Genomic DNA, 26922 nt, shown 5'->3' on the forward strand with positions numbered 1-26922 from the left:
TCCTCCAGGGAATCTTCCCAACCCAGGGAGTGAGCCCACATAGCCTCCTGCGTTGCAGGTGGATTCTTTACCCACACAGCCATCGGGGAAGCCTAATTCAATACGACTGTCTTATAAAAAGGGGGAATCTGAACACAGACATGTATTCAGGGGAAGCACCACGGGAACATGAACGTGAAGATGGCCAAGAAAAGAGCCCTGGACCAGATTTTTCCTTTACAAGGAACTAACCCTACCTACACCTGGATTTTGGACTTCAATAGTCTCCAGATCTGTGAGACAATCGATTTCTGCTGTTTAAGCCAGTCTATAGTACTTTGTTACAGCAGCTCTCGCGAACGAATACATCCTCCGTTAGAAATAAACTGAGAGCATTAACCTGGTTTGTCTGTTTCACAGCCGTCTCAGAACGTGCCTGTACTGTTACTTAGAACACATCAGTACTGCTGTTTAACGATTTCACTTGTATATATAAACCTGAAAGCCTTTCAAGGGAAGAGAGTGTTGCAGGTGTTCATGAAAAACCTGTTGAGTAGATTAAACCATGTCACTCATTTCCAGGTTCCTTGCGGAGAGCGCCGGCAGTTGTGTGCGGACTGACAGATCATAGCTCTTATTCCGTAGACTTTATTAATATGCACGACGTGCTTTTAGCTCTCCGGACAAAGAGACTGATACTTCGCGGGTCCGTCAAGTGGGACTCAGAAGACCGATCGGAGCTCTAGCCTTTTACAAGCGCTGGTCCTTGCTCCTTTTGGCATCTTGGTACTTGTAGTTTTGTTCTCTGTAGCTTTGCCCGAGAAATGAACTGTGAGACCACAACTCCCATCACTCCGCGAGCACTGGAGCCTGCAGAGCGCATCCTCTGGAGGGGGCGCCGAAGCCATTGAGCAACCTTCTGGTTCAAGGGCCCGCCTTCCTGAACCCAGAAGCACCCGTGATTGGTCGGCTGCCCCGCCTCTCAGCAGAGGGGGCGACAGGTGAATGAAAGGGGGGCGTGTCTGTGCGCGTAGCTCGGCGGCGGCGCGTCTGGAAGGAACTAGCTGGAAGGTGAGAGCAGAGAAGCGGCTTCACGCTGCGGCTTTCGTTGGCTTGGGGAGGATTCGGGGCGCCGTGGGGGCGGGATGGGCAACGGACAGGGACGTTCCGCGTCGGTCGGCCTCTCTCGGACCGCCCGGCCCTGGCTGATCCCCGGACCCCAGCCGGGCGAAGCCGCACTCAGTGACGGACCCTCTCGCTCCCCTCCAGCGTGGGGAGGGCCGTGCGGCGGCCGTTTCCCCGCTCCTCCCAGACACTGGGTTGCCCCCTATGCCCGGAGTCGTCCCGCGGGTGGTATGGGCGCACGCAGATTCTGACGGTCCCAGGGCGCAAGGGTTCGGCCAGACTGGGTCAGTTGGCAGTGACGGTCACTTTGTTCGGGAGAGACCATGGGAGGGGCAAGGCCTCGGTTCTCACCTTCGGGACCCAAAGACTATCCAGTAACGGATTCTGGTGATTTCTGCAGGGTTGTCTGCCTCCGGGCGAGGGAGGATCCTCTTGACTTGTGATCAATTTAGCAGTTGAATCAAAGATGCAGTTGACCCAGAAATACTTTCTGTGAAAGTGGAAACTCTTCTTCTGAGTCGTTTCCCTCCACTCCGTGCGTTTGGGAAAGGAATGAATGACTTCCCCAGCCTTTCTCACGGTTTCCTGGAGGGTTAGTTAGGGAAGTCAGGTTGGCATAAGTGGGTAAGGATGTCAGCTCTAGATTCGAACCAAGCTCGGTGCCAGTCCTAGCCTGAGCGTGTTATATGTAAACTTGAACCTCAGTTTCCTCCTCTGAAAAAGAGGAAGTAATGATTTTATCTATTGCACTGGGTTCTTGGGAGGTTAACATTAGTTTATGCTTGTAAAGTATTAATACTTTTTACAGTGCTTCATGAGAAGTAGTTCTCAGTAAATGCTAACGATTGAGGAGCAGATTTTCATTATTCTCCGGTTGGTGAAACTGCAGGAGTGTTGTCAGAAAGAGTGGGTGGATTTCAAAGCTGCTTTTGACGCTGGAATAAAGACATTCTCTCAGAGGAATGTGGGAGTTTGTTGCTGACACTAGTGTTGGCATCTGCCCTCTCCTGGAAGACATGAGATGTTCTGGGTTTACTTTTCTATTCTTGGCCTCTTCCTTGTGTCAGGCATTGCTTGTAGCCAGTAACTGTTGAATTGAATTGGAACCATGGGAAGGTTGGGAGGGTCCCTGCCAGAGTGTGGATAAATGTACTTCTGGAAGCCGTGTACCCTACAAGCTTCTTTTCTAGGAGAAGTGGTGATCCTTGGTTTGTGCCAGGGATGCAGAGCACCGAAGGCAAGTGGAATTGATGTGAATAAACATTTCCACGTTGTATGCCAAATGCAGTTGGAGAAAGGTTTGAAGAAAATACGTGGATAGATTTTTGCAAAGTCAAGGGAGTATTTCCATGATCTAGTAGAATCTAGAATATTTGCAGACAGAAAGCCAAAGGAAATAGGTTTTGAGTGTTATTGCTAGAAAGGCGCATCTTCTAGTGAAAAATACAAGTGCCTGGGAGAGGGGCTCTGTAGATAAGACCATTCTACAAGTTAACAAGTATTGGGCCTGGGACTTCCCTGGTGGTCCAGGGGCTAAGACTCCATACTCCCAATACAGCGGACTCGGGTTCTATCCCTAGTCAGGGATAGATAACACCTGGCTCAGCCAGATAAATAAATGAATACTTCTTAAAGAAGAATTGGGCCTATTTAATAATCTCCCTTATTTACCAATTCCTTATCCCTCTGTCCCTCCTCCTTTTTCTTCTTTGCTAAAAAGGAAAGAGGGGGGTAAAAAAAAGCAATATATGCATACAGTAAAAGATCCTAACAGTATGGAAAGCTTATAAATGAAAAATGAAAGTCGTTCCAAAAACCTCCTATCTCTAGTCCCTCTTCTCAAGGTTTAGTTCAGTTCAGTTCAGTTGCTCAGTTGTGTCTGACTCTTTGTGACCCCACGAACTGCAGCACGCCAGGCCTCCCTGTCCATCACGAACTTCCAGGGATTACTCAAACTCATGTCTATCAAGTCGGTGATGCCATCCAACCATCTCATCTTCTGTCGTCCCCTTCTCCTCCCACCTTCAGTCTTTCCCAGCATCAGGGTCTTTTCCAAGGAGTCAGTTCTTTGCATCAAGTGGCCAAAGTATTGGAGCTTCAGCTTCAGCATCAGTCTTTCCAATGAATATTCAGGACTGATTTCCTTTAGGATGGACTGGTTGGATCTCCTTGCAGTCCAAGGGACTCTCAAGAGTCTTCTCCAACACCACAGTTCAAAAGCATCAATTCTTTGGTGTTCAGCCTTCTTTATGGTCCAACTCTCACATCTATACATGACTACTGGAAAAAACCATAGCTTTGACTATATATGAACATTTGTTGGCAAAGTAATGTCTCTGCTTTTTTATATGATGTCTAGGTTTGTCATAGTCTTTTAATTTCATGGCTGCAGTAAACATCTGCAATGATTTTGGAGCCCAAGAAAATAAAGTCTGTCACTGTTTCCATTGTTTCCCCATCTATTTGCCATGAAGTGATGGGACTGGATGCCATGATCTTTGTTTTTTGAATGTTGAGTTTTAAACCAGCTTTTTCACTCTCCTCTTTCACTTTCATCAAAAGGGTCTTTAGTTCCTTTTCTCTTTTTGCCATAAGGGTGGTATCATCTGCATATCTAAGGTTATTGATATTTCTCCTGGAAATCTTGATTCCAGCTTGGGCTTCATCCAGCCTGGCATTTCACATAATGTACTTTGCAAGTAAGTTAAATAAGCAAGGTGACAACATGCAGCCTTGACATACTCCTTTCCCGATTTGGAACCAGTCTGTTCCATGTCCAGTTCTAACTGTTGCTTCTTGACCTGCATACAGATTTCTCAGGAGGCAGGTAAGGTGGTCTGGTATTCCCATCTCTTTAAGAATTTTCCACAGTTTGTTATGATCCACACAGTCAAAGGCTTTGGCATGGTCAATGAAGCAGAAGTAGATGTTTTTCTGGAACTCTCTTGCTTTTTCTGTGATCCAGCAGATGCTGGCAATTTGATCTCTGGTTCCTCTGCCTTTTCTAAATCCAGCTTGAACATCTGAAAGTTCTCAGTTCATGTACTGTTGAGGTTATCTGCTATTAACTCTTGTTTATCTGCTGTTAACTCTTGCTCATATAACCTTCCAGAAAAAAATTCTTACATATACTAACAAAAGCATATACATAGATGGGATAATACTGTACATTTTGTTTTGCATCTTATATTTTTCCTTAATCTATCTTGATGAGTTTTTTATATGAACATACAGAATTTGGGAGCAAAAGATGTGTAATTTTTATAGGGGGCGCCACACCATACCTCATTCAGGGATCTTCGTTTCCTGACCAGGGATTGAACCTGCGCTCCCTGCAGTGGAAGTGCAATCTTAACCCACTGGACCACCAGGAAAATCCAAAAGATGTGTACATTTTAAATTTTGATAAATATTGGCAAATTCCCCTCTAAAATGGTGTTCCCAATGATATTTCTATCAACAGTGGATATTATTACTTTGAAAATTTTTTTACTAGTCTGATCGGTTTTCTTTCAGTTCTGAGGAAGAACAGAATTTGATATTTAAATGTAGCATTCTCCTGTATCTTGTTTTCCCCTTAATATGATTGCCAAAAGGAGGAAGGTTTGGCTGGAAAATTTAGAAGAGGTAAGAATGACCAGGAACTCTTAATCTTGTGAAAACTTTCAGGGTTGATTTATTCGGAAGGAGAAGAGTTTTTTGAATATCAGACAGTTCTCTTCCTTTCTGAATCAAAATGTTAATTTTAACTACTTTGGATGAAAAAACATTCCCAAAATTATAACCTCCTGGAGTTTAAGATAAATATAAAAAGAATCATCTTGATGACTTAGGCCCATCCATCATAGCCCTGGGGTATAATTTAGTGATGTCCTTAGGCCATTTGGAATATGTAGGAGCATTTAATACCCTTAGCTAAGTGGCCTCAGGCTGATATTTTGAAAAAATTCCTGGGTCTGTTTTTGATAACTTTTTTTTACCTTTTCCTAGCTGTCAATTCTCACTTTTAAATTTGTCAGTTTACTTACAGAGGCTCCTTTACTTCTTTTTAGTTTCTAAACTTAATGTTCACTTATAAACGTGTAGAAAGTAGGTGTAAACTGCCATTTAATGAGGCTGTTGTTGGTCTTTTATGAGTACAGTCTGTTAGGTTAACACACAGGCCTTGAGAGATCCCTTGGCAGTGGAAAGACTCTGTGGGTAGAGGTTCCTCATTTCTCGTGGGTGGGGTAAATGTTGTGTTCCACTTGTAGAAAAGAAGAGTGCTGAAGAGTTATTAGCTGTGGTTGGCAGCTTTCACTAGGCCTTTTGGGATTCCAATAGAAGAAGAAGATATAGGAACTTCTCTGAGCTCAATGGGTCAGTAAATAAAAGGGGTAAATTGATCGATGGTTCCGTGGTTTGTGTGATGGGAAAAGATAGAGAGGCGAGCTCAGGGGAGGTCAGCTTCTGTCTTCCTCACTTGCAGAAGGATTTTAAACTTGATTTATGCTTTATATTTGTCCTGGGGACTTCCCTGGTGGCTCAGATGGTAAAGAATCTGCCTGCAATGTAGGAGACCTGGGTTCAATCCCTGAGTCAGGAAGATCCCTGGAGAAGGGAATGGCTACCCACTCCAGTATTCTTGCCTGGTGGGCTCCTCTGTCCATGGGGTCAGAAGAGTCAGACACGGGTGAGCAATTAACAATTGTATTTGTTACATACTCGTTCTACTTGGCAGGTAAGAGAGGAGTATTCTTTTGTATTCAGCTAACCTACTTTGTCCAAAGCACTGCCAAATGCTGTGAAAGTGTTAGTCTCTCTGTCGAGTCTGACTCTTTGTGATCCCATGGACTGTCACCTGCCAGGCTCCTCTGTCCATGAAATCCTCCAAGAATACTAGCAAGAATACTAGAGTGGGTAGCCATTCCCTTCTCCAGGGGATCTTCCTGACCCAGGGATGGAACCTGGTTCTCCCGCATTATAGGCAGATTCTTTTTTTTTTTTATTTTTTTTTATTTTTATTTTTTTTTAATTTTTTTATTAGTTGGAGGCTAATTGCTTCACAACATTTCAGTGGGTTTTGTCATACATTGATATGAATCAGCCATAGATTTACACTTATTCCCCATCCCGATCCCCCCTCCCATCTCCCTCTCCACCCGATTCCTCTGGGTCTTCCCAGTGCACCAGGCTGGAGCACTTGTCTCGTGCATCCCACCTGGGCTGGTGATCTGTTTCACCATAGATAGTATACATGCTGTTCTTTTGAAACATCCCACCCTCACCTTCTCCCACAGAGTTCAAAAGTCTGTTCTGTATTTCTGTGTCTCTTTTTCTGTTTTGCATATAGGGTTATCGTTACCATCTTTCTAAATTCCATATATATGTGTTAGTATGCTGTAATGTTCTTTATCTTTCTGGCTTACTTCACTCTGTATAAGGGGCTCCAGTTTCATCCATCTCATTAGGACTGGTTCAAATGAATTCTTTTTGACGGCTGAGTAAAGATTCTTTTTTTTTTATAGGCAGATTCTTTATCATCTGAGCCACCAGGGAAGCCCTGCCAGGTGCTTTATGGGAAATCAAATGAAATAAGACATGGCTCATGCCTTCTAAGGGCTTATAGTCCAGTGACAGAGAAGCACTGGGACATAAAAAATACAGAGGAGAGAATGAAGGGTTGTGGAGTCAATCAATTAGGAATATCTCAGTTGCACTGAGAAAATTCAACCAAAGCAAAAAGGGACTTAATGGCTTCTGGCACAGCATGAGCTGGGGCTCAGATGGTGTCCCTGGCCTCCATCTGTTGCTCCTGTTTGAACTGGGCTGTCATCTGTGTTAGGCTGGTTTCCCTTGTGGTGTGGCAGCAGCATCCCTCATATCCCACATGCCCACAGAGCAAAGAGCCATTCTTTTTTTGGATCCCCCAGCAAATGTTTCATTGCTTTTCATTGGCTCTGACCTAGTCACATGGCCATCTCTGAGCCAATCACTGTGGTCAGAGGGTAAGTTGTGTTGATGGGTTTAGCCTATGTTACAGCTTACACATCTGGAGCTTGGGCATGGTGCTAGCTTTATGCAAAGCACATTGGCTGTGGATGGGGCAAGGATGATTCCATCAAAGCCAAAAAGGACAATAAAACCATAAGACTGGAGAATGCATTCTGGCTAGCCCAAGCATCCACCAAGTGTTCCCACAAACTTATGGTAATGAGTGTGAGCTGAGACTAGACGTGCCAGTCCCTAAGTTCTGTATTGGGACACTGGAGACTGAATGGAGACCGTAATTCTTAGATCAGGTATTATTTATATTTTGAGCCTTAAAGAAAAGTCAAATGTCATTTATAAGAGCATGAACTCTGGAGGTTTTGAGTCCTGGCTCTGTTGCAGCTGGATCATCTCCTATCCTCTGAGCCTTCAAAGTACAATATCGTAAGTATAATATTAGTCCTTACTAATAGGGTTGTTATAAAAGCTCACAGAAAGAATCTATGTAAAATACTAAGTACTGCACCCACATACAGTTAGCTATAGTTACTTTTACTGTTTCTCATTAGTTAACCCAGTTAGACAATCTTTTATTTTTGTTAGCCCATATTATAAAGATATTACTTAACTGGGTTTTGGGGAAGAATTTAAAAAAAAAACAAACAAAAAAGAACATCTTATTTGTAAGGTTGGCATTTGTGAACTGAAAACAACAACAACAACAACAACAAAATCTTGGCAGAGATCCAGGCTCCTCTTGAGCAGCAGCAGCTGGTGGAGAAATGGAGATGCAATCCTATTATGCCAAGCTCCTGGGGGAGCTGAATGAACAGCGGCAGAGGGACTTCTTCTGCGACTGCAGCATCATCGTGGAAGGGCGGATCTTCAAGGCCCACAGGAACATCTTGTTTGCCAACAGCGGCTACTTCCGTGCCCTGCTGGTTCACTACATCCAGGACAGCGGGCGGCACAGCACCGCCTCCCTGGACATCGTCACCTCCGACGCCTTCTCCACCATCTTAGACTTCCTCTATTCTGGGAAGTTGGATTTGTGTGGGGAGAACGTGATTGAAGTTATGTCGGCTGCCAGCTACCTGCAGATGAACGACGTGGTGAACTTCTGCAAGACATACATCAGATCCTCCCTTGACATCTGCAGAAAGATGGAGAAGGAGGCTGCGGTGGCGGCCGCAGTGGCCGCAGCGGCAGCAGCCGCGGCAGCAGCCGCAGCGGCCGCCGCGGCTCATCAGGTGGACAGTGGAAGCCCCAGGAAAGGGACCATCGGTGAGACCAAGAGCTTGGTCTCTCCAGCCGAGGGGGAGGAGAGTGTGGACAGACAAAGAGAGCCCCCCAGTGGTGATTGCAGAGGCTGCTGCCCTCTGGAACTGGTGGGGAAAGGCAGCCAGGGCAGTGGCTGGGCCGACAGTGACCGCTCCTCTCGGCCGGAACAGATGGAGCCCAAGGCGGAGTTGGGTGCTGCGGAGGTGGAGGTGGAGATGGATGGACAGCTGCAGCCTCCTGCCACCCCACTGAGCCTGGCCCACCGGGAGGAGGGTTTGCCCAGCGGCCAGGCTATCGACTTGGCTTACAATAACTACCATGTTAAGCAGTTCCTGGAGGCACTCCTGTGCAACAGTGCCGTCCAGAGCAAAGAGGATGTGGACCATCACTTTTCTCGGAGTTTGGAGGGAAGACCAGATGGTGCAGGAGTAGCAGCCATGAGTTCCATGATGGATGTGCAGACTGACTGGTATGGAGAGGACTCAGGTGAGCTCCATGAGCCTCCATCGTCTCTGCAGCTCATTTCGCACACGCTTGTGTGCCTTCTGGTCTCCCACCACCGTCTGCCATCATTGTCATTGTCACTACCATCGTCATCACCACCATAGCATCCCTATCATCACCATCTCCACCGTTATCTCCACATTATCGCTGCCACCACTGCCAGTAGCATTAATTGAGCACCTGCTGTGTCCAGGGCATTGCCTCTTCATGTATGTATGTATTTATTTATTTATTTTTAACCTCTACAACTAGAGTATAAGTGTGTTGAATGCAGTTTGGACACATGGAAAGAACCCACTCTCTTCTGCTAACCACAAGGGGGACTTTGGGTAAATTCATGAAATTTCTTTGAACCCCCTTTTTTTTTTTCAGGATATAATCACTCCCACCTTGCCTTCTTACAGAGTTGAGGACCAAATGAAAAGGTTTTCAGAACTTTTTTTCTCACATATGAGAACATGTTCTGTACAGGTAGGAAATTTATCCTTCTTTGTGTCAACCATGGTGCCTGGCTGATGTATTCAGTTGACATGTCGTGGCTGATAGTGTGATGTCCTGGAGAATATTTGAGAGTTGAATTGGGCTTCATGTAGGTAAATTTCTTGTATCCTTTGGTAGGATTTTGTGTTTTAAGAGAACTTAGTTTTTTGCCGAAACAATTCTGAGAGATGGGATAATATGGTTAACTCTTCTTACAGATGAGGTAATTGTGTTGTAAACTGTCTTGTTGGAGATAGAAATAGACATGGCTGTCTCCTTACTGATGAAAGTACCCTTGGCTTCTTTTCAAGCCAAGAAATTAATGAGTCACATTTCTAATTCACCCTTCAGTACTGTGCAGTGAAAGTTGACTAAATAAGGGGAGGTGATCTGCTCTTATTCATTACTAAATGACTATTTCGAGACTTTAAAAAAAAATAACACGTACACATGGGGTCATGAAAGAGTTGGACATGACTTAGTGACTAAACACCACCACACAGGAGAAACCCAGGAAAACTGAGTCTGTCTGGAGACTTTTAAATTTCTTTTTTTTTTCATTTTAACTTTTTTTTTTAATGAAAAATTACTTCATCCCTGCATCAAAATTTCATTTTTTTTTTTTTAAAAATCAAGAATGCTCTGTATGTCTGACCTAATCTAGACTTGAAAAACTTGAAAATATGGTTTCTGGTCATCAGAGACACTGGCTTAACTAGCATGTAAACATTAGTGGTTGTTTTTAGTGATTACCCTATGGGAACTTGTTGAAATCTAGTTTCTTTGTAAAAACTTAATTAATTTTTGGCTGCACTAGGTCTTCATTGCTGCACGTGGGGTTTCTCTAGGTGCGGGAGCAGGGGCTACTCTTCACTGTGGTGCAAGGGCTCCTCATTGCGGTGGCTTCTCTTGTTGCGGAGCACAGGCTTCAGGCATGAGGACTTCAGTAGTTGCAGCATGCCATGCAGGCTCAGTAGATTCAGCATGCGGTAGTTTAATTGCCCTGCAGCATGTGGAATCTTCCCAGACCAGGGATGGACTGGGTGTCCCCTGCATTGGCGGGCAGATTCTTAACTATTGGAGCACCCGGGACTTCCCAAACCTATTTTCTGTGTAAGAGTAGCACTTCACAGTCTATGTTCCCCTTTTGCATCCATCAGCCCCTTGTAGTGCCATGTAAATTAGGTGGAGGAAGTATGGAGAAACTGAGACCCAGAGGGTTTGGTGAGTTCCTTAAGAATATAGAACTGGCACATGTCACCACTAATGCTCTTTGATAGCAACCCAAACCCAGGCTGGCTTCATTTCACTTGTGAAACAAACTGTGAAGGCAGCACAGATGGTTAGAAGATTTCAGTGCACTGATTTTATCTCTCAACCCCTCTGCCTGTATCACAAGTATCAAGAAATAGAAATTCAGGTCTACGCCACCTTCATTCAAATCCATCTGTCCATCTATAACGTCAGCTTTCCAACTCATCCTGTGGCAAGACAGTCTCCTGGCTTCTTGCCGTGCCTGATGTCTGCCAGGTTTTGATTCCATTTGCATGGCTCCAGGGTACATTTACTCCAAGTGCCAAGGGACAGAGTAGGACTGATTTGTTTGTTTTTTCATATATTTCCTCAAATACTTGAGCACCTTCCTTGTGAAGATACAAAGATAAGTCAGATATGGCTCCAGCACTCAAAAAATTGATGGCTTCTTATAGAAGCTAAACTGTGTGAAAGTGGCACCATGTGGTACAAAGGTACTAGGGCTGGAAGACAGATGGAGGTGTGAATTTCACAGCAGTCCAGAAGCAGAACTGGCTTCCACCTGTTAGGTTAGAGAGGCATTATGAAAGTGGCATCTGAGTACTCACTACTGTATATAAAATCGATAAGTAGTGACTTATTGTATAGCATAGGGAACTATATTCTTTATCTTGCTGTAACATATTAATATAATGCAAAAGAATCTGGAAAATAATATGTATATGTTTAACAATCACCTTGCTATATACCTGAAACTAACACAATATGGCAAATCAACTATATTTCAATTTTTTTTTAAAGTGGCATTTGAGGGTAAGAAGAGAAAACAGGGAGAAATTTTAGTCAATCATGGAAAGCCTTAAATGGTAAGAGGCAAGTTTCTATCTATAGGCAGGGGAATTTTTGGTAGTTTCTGAGCTTGGGAGTGGACAGGAAAGATTAATTTGGCCTCAGCATAAGGTAGTGAAGAAATGGGAGACCAGGGCAGGGAGATGGTGAGGAGGCAGTTATAGCACTTGTGTATTCACTCATCTCTGACACTAGCAGACACTCTCAAAGCACATGGTCCTCCTATAATCTCTTCTCCCCTGGACCTCCCAACGCCAACCTCACTATCTCCTGTTGTTTCCTGAAAAGTCCATCTATATTGGCCACTTCTACTGTTTTACCTCCCATTCTTTTCTCAGCCCACTGTGAGTAAAGACCCCCACCCCACACCCCACCTGCTTCATGAGGTCAGCTGTACGTTTCCAGAGCTGATCCAGTGAGTAGTTTTCAGATGTTATCTTTCTGACCACTCTCAGTAGTTAACTCTGATCTTTCCTTCTTGAAATTCTTTCTTCCTGTGGCTTCTGACACCTTGAGTACCCATCACTGTTACCTTTGTCCATTTCTTTGCAGCCTCATCATGGGATTGTTTAAAGTCAGTATGTCCAGAATTCCATCATGGCCTTGCTTCTTTAACATCTTATCATTCCTGTTCATTTATTCATTTAACAGATATTTATTGAGCACTTCCTGTATGCCAGGCACTGTTTATAACAGTGAACAAAAGACAGTCCTTGTCCTCATGGAGCTGAATTCTAGCGTTGTGAGCCAGACGGTAAACACAGAAGTACCTGTATAATAGGAAGAAGGACTAAAGCAGGGACATAGTTGATTGAGAGTGAAGGGATGCTGTTTTATTTACTGTTGACCAGGACTTGCTAACAGGTTGCCTTTAAGCAAAGACCTGAAGTGAGTAAGAGAGCAAACTGCAGAGATATCAGGGGGAACATTCCAGGCAGAGAGAAGAGCATGTGCAAAGGCCCAGGTGTAGGATCACATTTGGCAAGTGAACAAAAGGAACAGCCAGGATGTTGGTGTGGCTGGAGTGGAGTGACCAAGGCAGAGAGTGTTGGGGATAAGGTCAGAGAGGTTGAATAAGGGTGGATCAGGTAGGCCCTTGAAGGTGATGAGAAGGTCTTTGAGTATTGCTCAGCAGAGAGTGACTTGAGATGACATATATTAAAAGGATCCTTCTGAGTACTGTGTGCATTTACCTTCTAAGTGGGCCTCTTGCTTTCCTATAGGCTACAGGGGAGCATAGGCCACAGGGAGCATAGACTATAGCGAAGGATGTGGGAGTAGGAGGACCACTTAGGAGGTGACTGCAATAACTCAGGTGAGGCGTGTATGCTTTCTTCTTTTTCTATTTTTTTTTAAACATTTTATTTATTTCGTCTTATTTATTTATTTGGCTGCACCAGGTCTTAGTTATGGCATGTAAACTCTTAGTTACAGCACATGAACTCTCAGTTATGGCATGCGGTTCTAGGTCCCTGACCAGGGATTGAACCTGGACCCCTTGCGTTGAGAGCACAGTGTTAATCTCTGGACCACTTGGGAAGTCCCCTTTTTCTATTTTTTAAAATTTTATTTTATTGTTGGGGTCTAATTGCTTTACACGGTTGTGTTTCTGCTGCACAACAAAGTGAATCAGCTATTGGTATATACATAGCCCCTCCCTCTTGCCTCTCTCCCACCCCACCCTCCCTGAATGGTTTGGTAGCAGTAGACAGGCGAGAGGTGATTGGGTTAGGACTGTGCTGACTCTGAAAGATAGAGCTGACCAGTTTCTAATGGCTATATGAGTGTTATGAGAAAAAGAAGCATTAAAGATGGCCTTAATGTTTTTACCTTGAGCGATTGATTTAAATGTTATGTTTGTGGTGCCTGTTGGATATCCCAGTGAAGATGCGCAGTAAGCGATTACATCTATAAGTCAGAGCTGAGATATAAATCTAGGGGTCATTGTTGGGTCCGTGCAATTTAAATCCTGTATATTCCATAGATCTAGAAGGAGAAGATAAGAGAGCTAAGGACTGAGCCCTGGGACGCTCCAACATTGAGAGGTCAGGAAAATAAGGGAGCCAGTGAAGGAAACTGAGAAGGGGCAGTCCGTGAGGTAGCAGAGAATCAAGAAAGAGTGTTGTTCTACTTCCCTGGTGGTCCAGTGATTAAGACTCTGTGCTTCCAATGCGGAGGGTGCAGGTTTGATCCCTGGTGGGGAAAGTAAGATCCCACGTGCTGCATGACACAACCAAGGAGGAAGGAAGAAAGAGTGATGAATGTCAAGAGAGAAACTGTTTCAAGATAAAGGAGAAATCAACAACGTCTAGTACTATGTGTAGGCAGATTGAGAACTGATCATTGGGTTTAATAATGGAGACGTCATGGGTGAGCAGTATGAATGAAGTGGTGGGCAGAAGACCAAATGGCGTAGGCTTAAACGAGGACACAGAGACTCCCCTGCCACTCCAGTGGTTAAGATTTCCCCTTCCAGTGCAAGGGGTGCCGGTTTGATCCCTGAGCAGGGCGCTAAGATCCCACTTGCCTTAGGACCAAAAAAAATCAAAACATGAGACAGAATCAATATTGTAACAAATTCAGTAAAGACTTAAAAAATGGGAGGGGCAACATCAAATAGGATGCCTAAAACTTAAAGAAAAATTAAAATAGATAAGCAACAAAGATATATTGTATAGCACAGTGAATTGTAATCGTTTTCTTGTAAGGGAGCATAAATTGTAAAAATACTGAATCACTATGCTATACACCTGAAATGTACATAATATTGTAAATAAACTATACTTTGATAAAAATAATCACATAAAATGGTGATTATGGTGATTATTGGAATATTAGAATAAAGCACTAAGCCCAGAGAGCCCAAAAATAAAACAACAAAAACCTCAAATGTAGATGTGAAGATGGTATAGTACTTCTTCAAGAAATTTACTTTGAAGGGAACAAAGACATGCTTCCATGGCTGGAAGGGGATGTGAGGTTAAGGTCTCCTGCATTGCAGGCAGATTCTTTACTCTCTGAGCCACCAGGGAAACCCAAGTTTCAGCTTAGGTAGGAGAAAAATTCGGGAGATGGATGATGGTGAGAGTTACAGAACGATGCTAATGTACTTAGTGCTACTGAGCTGTACAGTTAAATATGGTTAAAATAGTCTGTTTTATATTATGTGACCTTTACCACATAAAAAAACATTTAAAAAATGTGATGCTTGGGTCCCACCTCGCCCATTAGCTTGGGATGGAGATTGGGCATTAGTATTGTTTTTCATTTTAAGCTGTATTTTAGTATGCAGGCAAAGTTGAGAGCTGTTCATCTAGGATTGGGTGGCTGAGGCAGATTGGAGGACAAGGTCTCTGGAAGAAAGGACATCCAGGAACAGAGAGGCCAGGGCATTGGAAGGGTCATTTTTGGTATTCACACCAAGAATTTTTCCAGGAGTCGAGTCTGAAGGCAATGTGATCAAGTCTCCAAGGAGCGAGATGAGCTGGGGCCTCCTAGATGACTGTAACAAGGATGAGCATTGGTATCATCTGATGGGATGACCTTCAAAACATCTTAGGTTTTTGCTCTGGAGATGACAGTGAAGCCCAAGGAAGACCCACCCTCCCTTGATCCAGGGTGTCAAGGCCATGGGTTAACGGAATCAGGGTGCTTAGGGGAGAGCCAGGCCTCAGTTAAATCAACCCTTCAGTCTACTGAGGACTCACAACTGTATTCTTCACTTCTTTCCCCAAGCTCCAGATTGATCTGTCTAACCCAAGTATTCCCTGATGGATGCACTGAGCCTGCCTCAAACCTGATAAAATCCTGACTGGCCTCATTCATCCTGCACCTGCTTTTCCTCCTGTGTTCCCTGCCTTGGTTTATTCCACCATCACCTATTACATCCGCTAACCTAGAATCAGTGTCATTTAGAATCTTCTCTTTCCTCTGCTCTCTCCTCTCCACTGAGGTCATCATGTGCTGTGAATTTTATTTCTCTATCCTCTCTCCTCCTCTCCACTTCCACAGTCACGGCTTTAATTCTATGTCATCTCTCATCCCCTCCCACCTGGACTTCCTGCCTTTAATCTTGCCTCTCTTAAATCCTTCCCCTGTATTATCCCCAGAGGAATCCTTTAAAAGTCATATCACCTTGTACCTTCCTTGCTTAAAACCCTACCTGCTTAAAGGATAAAGTCTGAGTTCATTAACATGCTAGTGTCACAGAGGCAGGGATTTTTGTCTTTTCTGATCATACTGTATCCCCAGGGCCTAGAACATAGCCTGGCACATTGTAGGTGCTCAGGATAAATTTGCTGAGTGAATTCATAAATGTGACCTTGGACCTTCCCAAGAAGTTCTTGCCCCTTTCCTTGGCTTCATTCCTCATTCTTCTCCACCCTGCTTTGTATTCCCTATTCTCATTTACCTCTGTGCCTAAACTTGTGCTGTTTCCCTGCCTGAGATATTCTTTCTCTTTCTCGAACTCCCAGTGAACTATTCATCCTTCAAAACCTTGCTCAAAGGTCACCTGTCCTGTGAGATCATCACTGAACTCCAGGAGAGAATTCATTACTTTTCACTATCTTTCTTTCTTCTTTTTTAAAAATTTTTATTCGAGTACAGTTGTTTTCCAATGTTGTGTTAGTTTCTGCTGTACAGAAAAATGAATGAGTTATATGTTTACACATGTGCTGTGCTGTATTTAGTTACTCAGTCGTGTCCGACTCTTTGCGACCCCATAGACTGCAGCCTGTCAGGCTCCTCTGTCCTTGGGGATGCTCCAGGCAAGAATACTGGAGTGGGTTGCCATGCCCTCCTCCAGGGGAATCTTCCCAACCCATGGATCGAACCCAGGTCTCCCGCATTGCAGGCAGATTCTTTATCAACCGAGCCATCAGGGAAGCCTAGGTATACATATATCCCCTCTTTTTTAGATTTCCTTCCCATTTAGGTCACCATAGAACTACGCTGGTGGCTGAGATGGTAAAGAATCCCCCTGCAATGCAGGAGACCCAGGTTCGATCTCGCGGTCGGGAAGCTCCCTTGGAAAAGGGAATGGCAACCCACTCCAGTATTCTTATCTGGAGAATCCCATGGACAGAGGAGACTGGAGGGCTATAGAATTGAGTCACAAAGAGTCAGACGTGACTGAGTGACTAAGCACAGTAGCACAGGGCGTTGAGTAGAATTCTCTGTTATACAATTGATTCTCATTAGTTATCTATTTTATACACACTAGTGTATATATGTCAGTCCCAATCTCCCAATTCATCCCACCGCCACCCTTGTCTACATTTCTACATCACTTTGAACTTTGCATTTGTTGCATTATATTGTATGAATTTGTTTACCTGTCTTTCTCTCCTGCTAGACTTATCTTCTTGGGTGAAGAAACAAGTATCTTGAAAATCCATCTTGACACAGTGCCTCACGTGTAATAGGCATTCAAGTGAACTGTTCTTCTAGGGGAATCAGATCATGAGAGAGAAGGAAAATGTTGCAATCATTCATACTTTTCTGATGGAGATATAGTTAATGTTTTTTTTTTCCCCCAAGGTCTAACAGTGGACCCATTTCACTTAATGTTTTTGTAGATAATCAGGAAGAAGGTGATAGCACAATGTCAGGCTGATGGGGATAAATGTTGGGAAGAGTCCACAGTGCCAGGGGAGTGAGCAGGAAACTGGTATCTCAGCACCAGGGTAGGCAGTGAGAAGTAAATAATCCAACATGTATATGCAATGCTGAGCCATAAGCTGCTGCTTTTATTCTGGGAGACAGATTTTGGAGTCATTATTGTTCAGTTGCTCAGTCATGTCCAACTCTTTGCAACCCTATAAACTGTAGCACGCCTGGCTTTCCTGTCCTTCACCATCTCCCAGAGTTTGCTGAAACTCATGTCCATTGAGCTGATGATGCCATTCAACCATCTCATCCTCTGTTGCCCCTTTCTCTTCCTTCCCTCAATCTTTCCCAGCATCAGAATCTTCTCCAATGAATCGGCTCTTCACATCAGGTGGCCAAAGTATTGGAGCTTCAGCTTCAGCATCAGTCCTTCTGATAAGTACTCAGGGTTGATTTCCTTTGGGATTGACTGGTTTGATCTCCTTCATTATAGATTATGCAAAATGTTAGACATTATCAACATGGGAACTAGAAGCTAAAGAGGATAATCTCCACCCTTACATAGAATGATGTTGGGTACTCACTTGACATTCAGCTTGCCATACTTTTGGAAGCACCTCAGGAAAGGTAAAGCCCAGGTAGGTGTCTTGAGAAGGTCTCAGAGAAAAGGAGTTACTCCTGTGATGAGAGAGACCATAGGAGCCTGGCCAGCTTCATCAGGAAAGAAACACCTAGGCGATGACGATGTGAAAAAAATGGCTGACATTTATGAGAGCTTATTATGTGCCAGGTGTGCTGTGTTTTAGGTATTCCCTCACTTCATTCTTGCCACAATCCTGTGAGGTGGGAATTATTATCATCCCTATTTTACAGATGAGTAAAGTGAAGCACAGAGAGGTCAAGTAAGATGTCCAAGGTCACACAGCTTGTAATGGTAGAGCCAGAACATGACTCCTAATTTCTGTGCCTGGAAAATTTGAGCTATTGTGTTATTATAACTTGAGTTATTAGTGCCTCCACATATCTGATGTGATCAAATTCTGTAAAATCCTGAAGGGCATGGATAGAGGAAATGAATCTCCTCTATCTGCCAATGAATACTGCCAATAGGGTAACTCAGGAAACTTGAAAGGGTTGGTCTCTGTACATGTGGGTGATAATCATGTCACCCTAACAGCTGTATGAACAGGTGAAAAAAAAAAGGAAAAAAAATTTAAATGAATTTTTAGATATATGATGATTTCATATATACAGAGTTAATATAAATTCCAAACACTGTGGGGGCTGCTTTATAGCAAACCTCTTCTACTCATGCCTGAAAGCTATTCCAGGAGCTGTTGTAAAGAAAGCATGAATCCTGGTCTAGAGGTCTGATCCATCATAATAGTTTTTCCCCCCCACACACAAATTTTTGAGGGTCATTATATCAGTTCAGGAGGTTTGCATTAGTCAACTCAGGCAGCCAAAACAGAGTATCACAGGCTGAGTAGTTTTATCAACAGAAATTTATTATATCACAGTTTTGGAGGCTCAGAGTCCAAGATCGAGCTGCCAATATGGTTGGTTTCTAGTGAGAGCTCTCTTCCTGGCTTGCAGACAACTACCTTTTTGCTGGTCCTCATGTGACCTGTCCTCTGTGCAAGAGGAGAGAGAGAAAGCCACCTCTGGCATTGTTCCTCTTCTTATAAGGAGCCCAGTCCTTTCAGATAAGAGCGCTACCCTTACGACTTCATTTAACCTTAATTACCTTTTTAAAGGCCCTGTCTTCACATAGAAGCGGCCCTGGAGGTTATGACTTTAAGTTAGGAATTTGTGGGGAGGGATGCAATTCATTCTATAACAGGGTCTCGGTCATTGTTTTCCTAAAATGAAATCAAGGAGAATTAGACATTATGAGTGAGTATTATTTTGGGAAGCGTTTCAAGCTGTCCACATGAGGATACGTGTGTTCTCAGGCTGTAACATACTCGGAGCCACAGAGAAGTTTGAAAGCTGATGCCTCACAGCATTCCTTGCAGTCTTATATCAGTGGCCCGTTTCCCTCTCTGGCTGACCCGGAGCCGAACAGAGTCGGGGTCTGCAGACCGCGTCTTGCTGTTGGCTGCTGGTGGAGTTGGGATTCTCCGTCTCGAACTGGGCTGGTGGAGTTCTGCCCTGGATTCCATCCGTCAGAGGGCAGCCAGTCCCGCTGCTGCTTATGGTACCATTTGCTCCCCAGGTGACGTGCTGGTGGTGCCCATCAAGCTGCACAAGTGTCCTTTCTGCCCCTACACCGCCAAACAGAAGGGCATCCTTAAGCGGCACATCCGCTCGCACACGGGGGAGCGGCCCTACCCTTGTGAGACCTGTGGCAAGAGGTTCACTCGGCAGGAGCATCTGCGGAGTCACGCGCTCAGTGTAAGTGTCGCAGATGGCGGCTCTCAGGATGGGGAGAACGGCGGGGCGTGGAGGGCGGTTCGTGAAATGTGTTTAATGCAAAGGTGAAGCCCCTCTGTCTTTCACTTCTCTGTCCGCCGGGGTATTGTCAGAGAATTTTAAACATGTATTTCTGCTACTAAATTATAGCTGGGTTAGTGGCACTTAGAAAAAGTGAAAACTTATATGGTGACAGGCTACTTTTCCTAGGAGGAAAGTTAAGAAAGTTCAGATCCTAGTTTGAGAATGGTTGTCAAAAGGCAGAGAACACTGGGGCTTAGACAGGGGATTGGGGGTCTGTTCCCTTCAGGATGATGCCAAGGATAAGCTGCAGCATTGGTTTCCCACCCAACCTTAGCACCCCGGGGTGGGGAAGAGGTATAACACCATTTATAGGGCTGCTTGTGAGCAGCAAAGAGGATCCCCGCCCAAGTGGCCCTCCCCTTCCACTGGCTGCTGCCTAGGATTCTGTCTTCCATGTAAGTGGATGAGCCCCAGCTGCTAAAAAGCAGACCATTTATAAAGGCATTGCATTTAAGGTCATCTTTGAGCAAGGCAGCCACTGGGAGCTTCCCTGGTGGCTCAGATGGTAAAGAACCCGCCTGCAATACAGGACACCTGGGTTCGATCCCTGGTTTGGGAAGATCCCCTGGAGAAGGGAATGGCTACCCACTCCAGCATTCTTGCCTGGAGAATTCCACGGACAGAGGAGCCTGGCGGGCTACATTCCATGGGGTTGCAGAGTCAGACACAGCTGAGCCACTAACACTTGAGCAAGCAATCAGTCTTTGGAAACGCCAACATAAAAATGATTTGGATTTCAAAAGACACTCTCAAGAATGTGAAAAGACAACCCACAAAATGGGAGTGGTGCCACTTCACACAAACTGGGATTGCTATAATAAAAAATTTATAATAACCCAGTGCTGGTGAGGATGTGGAGAAACTGGAATCCTCATATACTGCTAATGGGAACACAAAATGGTGCTGCCACTGTGGAAGACAGTTTAATGTTTCCTCCAAAGGTTAGGCATAGAGTTACCATTGTGATTAGTCACTCAGTCGTGTCTGACTTCTTTGCGACTGCATGGACTGTGGCCCGCCAGGCTCTTCTGTCCTTGGGATTCTCCAGGCAAGAATACTGGAGTGAGTAGCCATTGCCTTCTCCAGGGGATCTTCCCAATCCAGGGATCGAACCTGGGTTTCCTGCATTGCAGGTAGAGCTTTACCATCTGAGCCACCTGGGAAGCCCAAAGTTACCATTAGGACCCAGCAATTCTATGTCTAGGTATATACCCAAGAGAACTGAAAACATGCATTCACACAAAAACTTGCACACAGATGTTCATGCCAGGATTATTATTATTTATTATGAATAACAGCCAAATTATTTATTATGAATAAGAATTATAATAGCCCCCAAAGTAGAAACAATCCAAATATTCATCAGCTGATGAATGAATAAACAAAATGTGGTATATCCCTATAATGGACTATTGTTTAGCCATAAAATGAGATGAAGTCCTGATACACACTACAACATGAAATAACCTTGAAAGCATTAGGCTCTGTGAAAGAAGCAAGTCACCAAAGGCCATCTATTATGTGATTCCATTTATATGAAATATACAAAGTGGGCAGACCCATGGAGATAGAGAGTAGATTAGTGGTTGAGGCCTGTGGGGATGGGAGAGACAAGACCATTAATGGGCACAGGTTTTCTTTATGGAGTGATGAAAATGTCCTAAAATTAGATGGTGGTGATAGTTGTACAACCTTACGAGTGTACTAAAAACCACTGAATTGTACAGTTTAAACAGGTGAATTTTATGATATGTGAATTACAGTTTTGATAGAATCTAGACTTAGATGCATTCAAGGTGACTGACTGCCTTTCCTGAGTGTTGGACCCTGCACATTTGTCTGACAATGGCCTTATCCCAAGATATTAAGTTTTTGTTTGGCCCTTTTTTTTTTTCCTTCAAGTTATATCTCCAATCCATCTTGGCAAAAATCAGTCCCTGGGTGCCTCTTAAGATGTTTCATTGGTTGGAATCCCCATTCCACTCTGTACTAGGTCCAGTCTACTATTCAAAGTCTCCATCAGGCTGCAAGGGTCACAAACACACTCAGGTTGACTCAGGAAACCTCATGAGAAGCCAAGACATGTAAGGGCAGCTCTAGCAACCCAAGTATTGTTATTGGCCCTTCTCCTGCATCAGCCTCTCTGTCTGTCTCACCTCTTGTGTGTATCCTTCATCCAGAGCCTCCATAAGGGAGGCTGTCATTCATTCACAGATCCCTAGTTGACTGGAGTTCCTGAAGAGGGCACACTTTAGATAGATAGTTCCTTATACAGAGAGGACCCCTGGGGCTGCTGTCTTCATGAGGAGTTGCATGGGGTAGGAGATCAAGTTCTCTTTTCTAGTATGCAAAGCTCTTTTCGTATGTAAAGAACACATTTATCAACAAAAAAGTCAAGGCTGAAGCATTCGCTGGCATGTTTGGGAAATAGGCTGTTCGGCAAATCTGCCTTCTTAATAACTAAACATTCCAAAGTACTTAAGAAGCCATGGCTAAAATCTGAATTGGTTCACTGATTGCCCTTCTATGCCAGGCACTAGGGGTACAGTAACAGATGTGACCCAGAGGACAGAGAACATGGGTGAAGCTAGTCCACGACCTCCTGGAGCTTATAATCTATCAATTTCTATAGATCTATAATCTAGTAAATTATAAATCTATAACCTAGTAAATTTTACCAATGATTTGTTAGACGTGAAGGGAGAAGTACAGGTGAGACTATATAGCTGGGAGATCTAGTCTGGCCTGGAGCATCAGAAAAGACTTCCATGAAAGGCATTAGTGGGAATTCCTTGACAATCCAGGGGTGAGGACTCCACGCTTTCACTGCCAAGGTGCAGGTTTCATCACTGGTCAGGGATCTAAGATCCTATAAGCCTGTGGCACAGCCAAAAAAAACCAAAAGGAGTTTAGTAAGAGGGGAGGGGGGCAATGGGGAGGAGGACTGGCTCCATGCACATCCAGTGGCCCTGGGCTGGAAAGGATCTTGGTGAGGCTGAGATGGTGTCAGAAAAAGCCAAGGGGAGAGTGGTGAGAAATGCGGCCGGAGGGTCAGTCAGCGGCCATATTGCATGGGGCCCCGAAGGCCATGGCTCGTTCTCTTTTCTCTGACATTCACTGTGCTGGTGATTTTAGGTTCATAGATCCAACCGTCCAATCATCTGCAAGGGCTGCAGAAGAACCTTCACGAGTCACCTGTCGCCGGGGCTGCGGCGCTTCGGGCTGTGTGACAGTTGCACCTGTGTTACGGACACGCACGACGACGATGACGAATTGATGCCCATCAATCTCAGCCTGGTGGAGGCGTCGTTCGAGAGCCAAGAAAAGAGTGACACAGACAATGACTGGCCGATCTACGTGGAGTCTGGGGAGGAAAACGACCCTGCCGGAGAGGATTCTGACGACAGACCCCAAATTCAGCCCAACTTATCTGGTGGAGAGACGCTTACGTAGCAGTAACTTGGTGGAGGAGAGGGTTTAGAATTTGTTCTTGCTGATTCTGTGAGTGAAAGCCACCCTTTGTCCAATGTCATAGAACCCTGAGAGGAACATTTTTTCACTGCCAATTATTTGCATTTCTGTTAGGCTGCACAGTGGAGGTTGGATTCTGTGACTCAGAGGGCTAATGAATTTTTAGTGGTGCCCCTGGCTTCCGAAGACTTTCTGAGTAAATCAAGGTTGGCCCTGAGGCTTGCTGTTTTTTTTTTTCCAGAGCTGTGCATCCAAACTCTGGTTTGGAGGAAGATAAGAAAACCTCTGTACTGGTTTTTGTAGTTTCTCAGTCTTCTGCATTCCTGTGTCGTCATCCTCTTTCTCTGAAAAGGTGGGCAAGGGTATACTAAATTTCGAGATCAGTCTTACCTCTGCCAAGCCTCTCCTGATCAATTCTGTACTTTAACTTTCTGGTGAAGTATTAAGGAGAAAGCTTGCTTGATTTAAGGTAGGCAGGGCTGTCTGGCATTATGATTGTAAAAGGTACTTTCTAAATCTAAGATTGCAGTTTTAGAGGCTGAGGGTATTTATGTGCAGACAAGCATGGATATGAGCTGAAAGGCTCCTTATGGCGCTGTGACTTGCCCCATCGAATTACATTTTAAGCTAGCCCCAGGAAGGGAGCCTGAAAGCCCAGGTCTGGGTGGTTTCCCTGTCTGGCTTGGTGTTTGATGATTGTGTGCACACAAATAACCTGTTTTACCAGCATAAAGCAAGTCATTTGGGCAAAACTTAAAATGCTCCTCTGCGTTTTCCAGCCATTTCTGAGAGCCACCACTGTGTAACCTGGCAATGCAGCCGTCACTGACATTCTTTTACTTTATGAATAGAACTGTAATTGAAGGGAAAGGGTAAGCCTACATAAGCAAGTTGTATTTCCAAATTGTTTACCTTTAAAAGATCATCTGGAGGGAAAGGGAAGGTTAGTAGAAGAACAGGTTTTAAAACCAGTCTGTTCTTTATTCACTTTTCAGCCATACAATTATTCTAACAAAAGAATCTGTATTTCTTTAAAAGGCTAAAGGACAATAAGTATTATGGATTAAAGATATTTCAGGCACTTCCATAATTTTGCCTTATGTTTAAGTATCCAAAATGGATTTTAAAAGAAATTCCTTTTCTTCCTTTAATTTTTTTGGACCCCATGGACTGTAGCCCTCCAGGCTCCTCTGTCCATGGGATTCTCCAGACCAGAATATTGGAGTGGGTTGTCCTTTCCTTTTCCAGGGGATCTTCCCAACCCAGGGACTGAACCTGGTTCTCCCACATTATAGGCAGATTCTTTACCGTCTGTGCCACCAGGGAAGCCCTCCTTTAATTTTACTATAATTATATTTCAAAAGGTAGTAAAAAATATCACTTTCTACCTCTGAACAAAAAGAGATAACCAAAAAAATATAAATTTGCTTGCAAATAAATGTTAGCATTGAAGGGTTCAGAAAGCATTTAGACCATGCTTCTTAACAGAAGTTGGAACCCCGGGACAGTGCTGCTCAAACTGTGGCCTGAAACAGCTGCAGCTCCATGAATTCTTGGATCCCAGTCCACACAGTAGGGCCATACCTTGGCCTGCAGTTGATTGGAAATCTAAAAATGGGTCTTTTGGGAATTCCCTGAAGTCCGGTGATTAGGACTCCATGCTTCTGCTGCAGGGGTCCTGGGTTCCATCCCTGGTCGGGGGACTGAGCTCCCTGGAAAACACACAGTGCGCAGCAAACAAAAAAACCAACAACAAAAAAAATGGTCTTTTATCAGAGGTAGTTGGAAAATTATTGTTCTAGGTCAAGAGTTACACAGGGAAAATTATCAAGGATCAGAAATACTTTTCTTACCAGAAATGAGACTATTAGTGTTGTTTTAAAAGAGGGACCTTAGCAAGAGGGAAACCTAAATGGAGGTATAAAAGATGTACTTTGCAAGGAGTTTTGTTATCTTTTGCTTTCTCTGTCTAAAGTATTTCTTTTTTTTTTTTTGTCTAAAGTATTTCTGATGTTTTAATTTGACTTTTCTATCTCGCAGTTCAGCTCTCGCCTGCTTTCTCCAGCGAGCAGTGATCCTCTTTGGTGATCCCATGATCTATTCATATCCCTGGGTGCAAGATAAAACATTTTGCATTAGAGATTTCACTCTAAGACAGTGATTTGCAACTCGGGGTGATTTTGTTCCCCAGAGGACCTGTATCCGGCAGTGTCTGGAGACCCTCTCGGGTGTCATAGCTCGGGGTGGGGTGATGCTGGCATCCAGTGGGTGGAGGCAGGGATGCTGTTAAATGCCCTACAATGTATAGGACGGTCCCTACAGCAAAGATGAATGTAGTCCACAATGTCAAGAGTACCAAGGTTGAGAAACCAGCTGTAAGATAAAGCAGGCTTTTAAAAAATGATATCTTTAATGAACTTAATTTTGTTGTACATTTTAGGCTACCTTTTACCTTCATAATATTTATTAGGTTCTTATGCTTCTCTGGTAGCTCAGATGGTAAAGAATCTGCCTGCAGTGCAGGAGATCTGGGCTCCATTCCTATATTGGGAAAATCCCCTGGAGAAGGGAATGGCAACCCACTCTAGTATTCTTGCCTGGAGAATCCCACGGACAGAGGAGCCTGGCAGTCTATAGTTCATGGGGTTGCAAAAAAGTCAGACACAACTGAGCGACTTACACTTTGACTTATGCTCCCACAAGTTTTGGAAAATAGTGAATTCATAAAATGAGGGCACTGAGGCCAGATGATAGATGGTCCACGACTTGCCCAAGATCTGATTAGGTTTGTGATGTGTAAACTTAGAAATTCTGATCCAATTCGTACTGCTAGAACCATTACTGGGCTCTGACTTTAAAGTAGCAAAATCACTGAGAGGAAAATGGAATGTGAAGCTTAGTATTTAAACAATTCTCTTTCTCCGTAATGTCTCAGATTGTTACATTCCTGGTTGGCTGTTTGGAGTTTGTGTGTTGGCATTGGGAGTAACTGGATTTGGTAGTTGAATTCTATTACATTTAAGGGAGATAATTCCTCTGTGTGGACTATCAGATCATAAACTGCCCTCAGTTTTAAATTTATGTTCACATTTGGTGGTCAGTATTTTTAACCTACACAGTGTCTCTGAGGTTTAATTTGTGGAGTTGGTGATATTTTTATAAGTAGATTCATAGTTGGTCCAATGCAGACCATTCATGATCTAGTTTATATTTGGCATCTTTCTGGCACATTCAATCCAGGTCTTTTTGTCTTCTATTACATATATTGAATGGATGGGAACAAGATTCTTACTTGTAATGGAATTTTAAGGTGGCATCCTTGGAAAGTTGTTTCTCTTGGGAAAAGGGAACAGGCTTTCAAGGCAAGGGTTGGAAAGGAATGAAAATAAGGCATGTTACCTGTAATACATTTAGAAATCATCATCATGGCTTCTGGTCATTTGGTGGAAAGATGCCATTCTGATGTAAATATTTTGGTGGTCACTAGACTTTGAATATTCTTTAAGAAAGCTATTGACTTAGTGGTCTGCAAAATATTGTGAAATTGAGTATTCTGGAGGATATATAGTTCAGAATACAACAAAGGGTTTTTTTTTTTTTTTTTAAATTTTGTTGTTGTTAATTGATGTTGTGATAAACCCCATGGAGAGAAAGGCAACTGGTTGGACTACAAGTGCTGATTCTGAAGGCGGTGGGAAGACAGGAGAGGCCTTCGGTCACCCGAATTACTACTGTTTAATTTGGACTTCTAAGTTGTTCTTGTGTGTCCTTTGTGCATTGTTAATATAATTATCTCTGTGAAGTCTAGTAGAGTGGGGTAGGGAGGGGCAAGGGGTTGGGGTGGGTGAGAAGTTCCTATCACATTCTTTTGAGCATCACCTCTGTATTTCCTGCTGTTGT

General features: G+C 43.9%; 1 protein-coding gene across 1 annotated transcript; it reads left to right on the forward strand.

Annotated features, from left to right (window-relative positions):
* Positions 1-974: 974 nt before the first annotated feature.
* Positions 975-24260, forward strand: ZBTB8B (zinc finger and BTB domain containing 8B). Its single transcript, XM_043445848.1, has 4 exons — positions 975-1050; positions 7817-8841; positions 19271-19449; positions 22687-24260. Exons 2-4 carry the CDS (start codon positions 7857-7859, stop codon positions 23002-23004), a joined length of 1482 nt encoding a protein of 493 aa, XP_043301783.1. The 5' UTR covers positions 975-1050; positions 7817-7856; the 3' UTR covers positions 23005-24260.
* The last annotated feature ends 2662 nt before the right edge of the window (positions 24261-26922 follow it).

The sequence above is a fragment of the Cervus canadensis genome, chromosome 24, assembly GCF_019320065.1.
Source record: "Cervus canadensis isolate Bull #8, Minnesota chromosome 24, ASM1932006v1, whole genome shotgun sequence".
In the NCBI taxonomy this organism is placed as follows: Eukaryota; Metazoa; Chordata; class Mammalia; order Artiodactyla; family Cervidae; genus Cervus; species Cervus canadensis.

What these genes read in the sequence shown, in the direction of transcription:
- ZBTB8B (XM_043445848.1), top strand. Translation starts at nt 7,857, where the DNA reads ATGGAGATGCAATCCTATTATGCCAAGCTCCTGGGGGAGCTGAATGAA. An exon ending in CTGGTATGGAGAGGACTCAG is followed by an intron (nt 8,842 to 19,270) that starts GTGAGCTCCATG and finishes TTTGCTCCCCAG; the next exon opens with GTGACGTGCTGGTGGTGCCC. An exon ending in TGCGGAGTCACGCGCTCAGT is followed by an intron (nt 19,450 to 22,686) that starts GTAAGTGTCGCA and finishes TGGTGATTTTAG; the next exon opens with GTTCATAGATCCAACCGTCC.